We start from the raw sequence: 2,500 nt of genomic DNA, 5'->3' as shown, positions 1-2,500 counted from the left end.
GAAACTGTTTAGATTCACTAAATAAATAAAGTGTTTTCTTGTAAACAGTCATTTTTATACTCTGGATCAAATCTGTGCATATAAAAGAAAAACACAATCGGAACCTCGTGTGAGACTCATCTGTTACTGTCACACCAACACAAGGTCAAACTGTGTGTGTGTGTGTGTGTGTGTGTGTGTGTGTGTGTGTGTGTGTGTGTGTGTGTGTGTGTGTGTGTGTGTGTGTGTGTGTGTGTGTGTGTGTGTGTGTGTGTGTGTGTGTGTGTGTGTGTGTGTGTGTGTGTGTGGAGGGGGTTGACTCACAGTCTGGCGGTCCGTGTTTTCTGCAGAACATTTACTTGTTTGCAGATTATCAGATGAAGTGTGATGTTTATGTACAGTGTGTGTGTGTGTGTGTGTGTGTGTGTGTGTACAGTGTGTGTGATGTTTATGTACAGTGTGTGTGTGTGTGGTTGAAGTCTGGAGTCTTTGCTGTGAACTCTTTGGATCCTAACCTGTGTTTGTTTCTCTTCCTTGCTGCTCGTCCTGAAACGTTGAACTCCTCACAGGTGAGTCTGTCTGTCTGTCTGTCTGTAGATCAGGACGTTTCATCACACCAGCACTGTAGGACATAACTGTGAGCTAGGACAGTGGTTCTCAACCCGACCTCAAACATCACACCATACACACCGTGGACCGGCGGCCATCTTTAAATAAACCCACAGAGCGGTCTGGTCTGGTTTGGTTCAGTACAGTCTGGTACAGTAAACCCTGATCCTGCGTGTCATGGATGGTAATGTACCCGTCAGCTACGTTAAATAGCAAGGTAAAGAAACAGTGAAATTACTTAAAAAATAGAAACAGCCTATCACGTAGGGCGCCGATGGAATAGTGGTTGTGTCGTACACCTCATGGTCGGAGGCTAGAGTCGTCCTTGCAGCGACCGTGGGTTCAAATCCGACCTGGGCCCTTTGCTGCATGTCATCCCTTCACTTCTTGTCAAGAACGGCCGGAGAAAGATCTCAAAGTCCATTCGATATTTTAACACGGCGTGTTTTTGTGTTTGTCCTTTAATCGCTGCTGCCTGGGAAGGGACGATGTTTTAGACCAATCAGCAGTCTGCAGTGTGTCCAGCTGCACCCTTTAGGATGGGATCGCTTCACGTGGCACCTCGTTAGCAGGTTTACAAAAACAGTAGGGTGATGCAGATCGGTTATCTCTGTAACATTACCATCATTTGAAGGTGGAATACAAGAGAACCGTGTACTGAACCAAAGTGAACCGGACCAGTGAGCGGAGACGAGTTTAGAAGTGAATGAAAGAGTAAGAATAAGAGTACAATGAAGAACAGCTGAAGATGTATTGAAGTTATATTTCATTCATGTTCTGACTACTGATCAAAGAACCAGAGACTTATTCATTTGTTGTGGTTCTGGTGTTAAAAACATGTCCTCTGTAAATAAACAACACTGAAGGATAATGTTTTAGTTGGACACATTTCTTCAGACTGTGTCATGTTGGACGACAGAAGTTGGGAACCACTGAGCTATAACATGATATAACAGCCCATAACATACCATTAATGGTGCAATAACTTTTTTGTAACGTAGAACGGTAGATATTAACTGGTTTCTAATATGATTAGCATTCACCTCTCTCTCCTCCTCTCTCTCTCTCTCTCTCTCTCTCTCTCTCTCTCTCTCTCTCTCTCTCTCTCTCTCTCTCTGGCTTCATGTTGGACTAACAGCAAAGATCCTGAAAGACCGTAAGTGTTTCTCTTTAACACCTCACTGCTAATGTTCACCTGCTCCCTTTTACAGCTTTACATATAGCTTAGTGAAGCTGCCGTCCTGTTTGATGGTTGACATACGTCCCCGTGTTGTGAGATGTGTTAGCAGTGATCTGATCCTTTTTAACTCTTTACAAACCAATCTCCGGTTGGGAAACCCTGAGGACAGCCGAGCTCCACACTTCGGTTGTCTCATTAAACGAAACAGAAAGTGATGTGGGAGCGAGCTGAAGGAAGAAGGAACAACAACGTGAGATGGGTCCTGACTTCAGAACATACAGTCACTGATTTATGATGAATTAAACTGTTCATGTGACAGTTAGCTCATCATCTGCACCGCAGCCTTGTTGCAATGCGCTATAAATCAGTAATCTGAATCTACCGTATGCCGACCTCCATGAAATAACCAAAGAAGATGAAAACCAACTAAAGACTGCAGAGATGCTAAGAAAATAAACAAGCATCTATTAACACAAGAAATAATCGATGCTACATCTGTTAGCCTGGTAAATGTGATTTACTTTATGTGTTAGCATTAAGCTAACCAACTAAGATGTGCAGTCCGATGTAACATATTTAACTTGAATAATTACACTGGAGTACAGATGTTCCTTGAAAGGCTCATCCCAAACAACAACTGCAGGAAATGACCTCAAACGTGTCACGCCCCTAAACCGTCTCCATGACAACTGCTTGTTATCCGCCATGTACTGTATAGTTACTAGAATGGCG

General features: G+C 43.3%; 1 protein-coding gene across 9 annotated transcripts in view; it reads left to right on the top strand.

Moving 5' to 3' along the window:
• nfasca (neurofascin homolog (chicken) a) overlaps positions 1 to 2,500 on the top strand; it is a 117,879-nt gene that overhangs the window by 69,896 nt on the left and 45,483 nt on the right. For 8 of the 9 annotated variants that reach the window (XR_013778920.1, XR_013778921.1, XR_013778922.1 and 5 more), the window contains exon 4: positions 1,727 to 1,744. The exons of the other annotated variant lie outside the window; for it this stretch is intronic. Coding sequence is in view for 5 of the 8 variants with exons in the window: in XM_079341870.1 (XP_079197996.1) it covers positions 1,727 to 1,744 (18 nt within the window). In the remaining 3 variants the exon portion in view is untranslated. The remainder of the gene's footprint in view (positions 1 to 1,726; positions 1,745 to 2,500) is intronic. 9 annotated transcript variants of the gene reach the window in all.

Source organism: Symphodus melops (assembly GCF_947650265.1).
Source record: "Symphodus melops genome assembly, chromosome: 4".
Taxonomy (NCBI): domain Eukaryota; kingdom Metazoa; phylum Chordata; class Actinopteri; order Labriformes; family Labridae; genus Symphodus; species Symphodus melops.
Note: the sequence above shows the minus strand (reverse complement) of the source record. Positions and strands in the feature narration are given on the sequence as shown.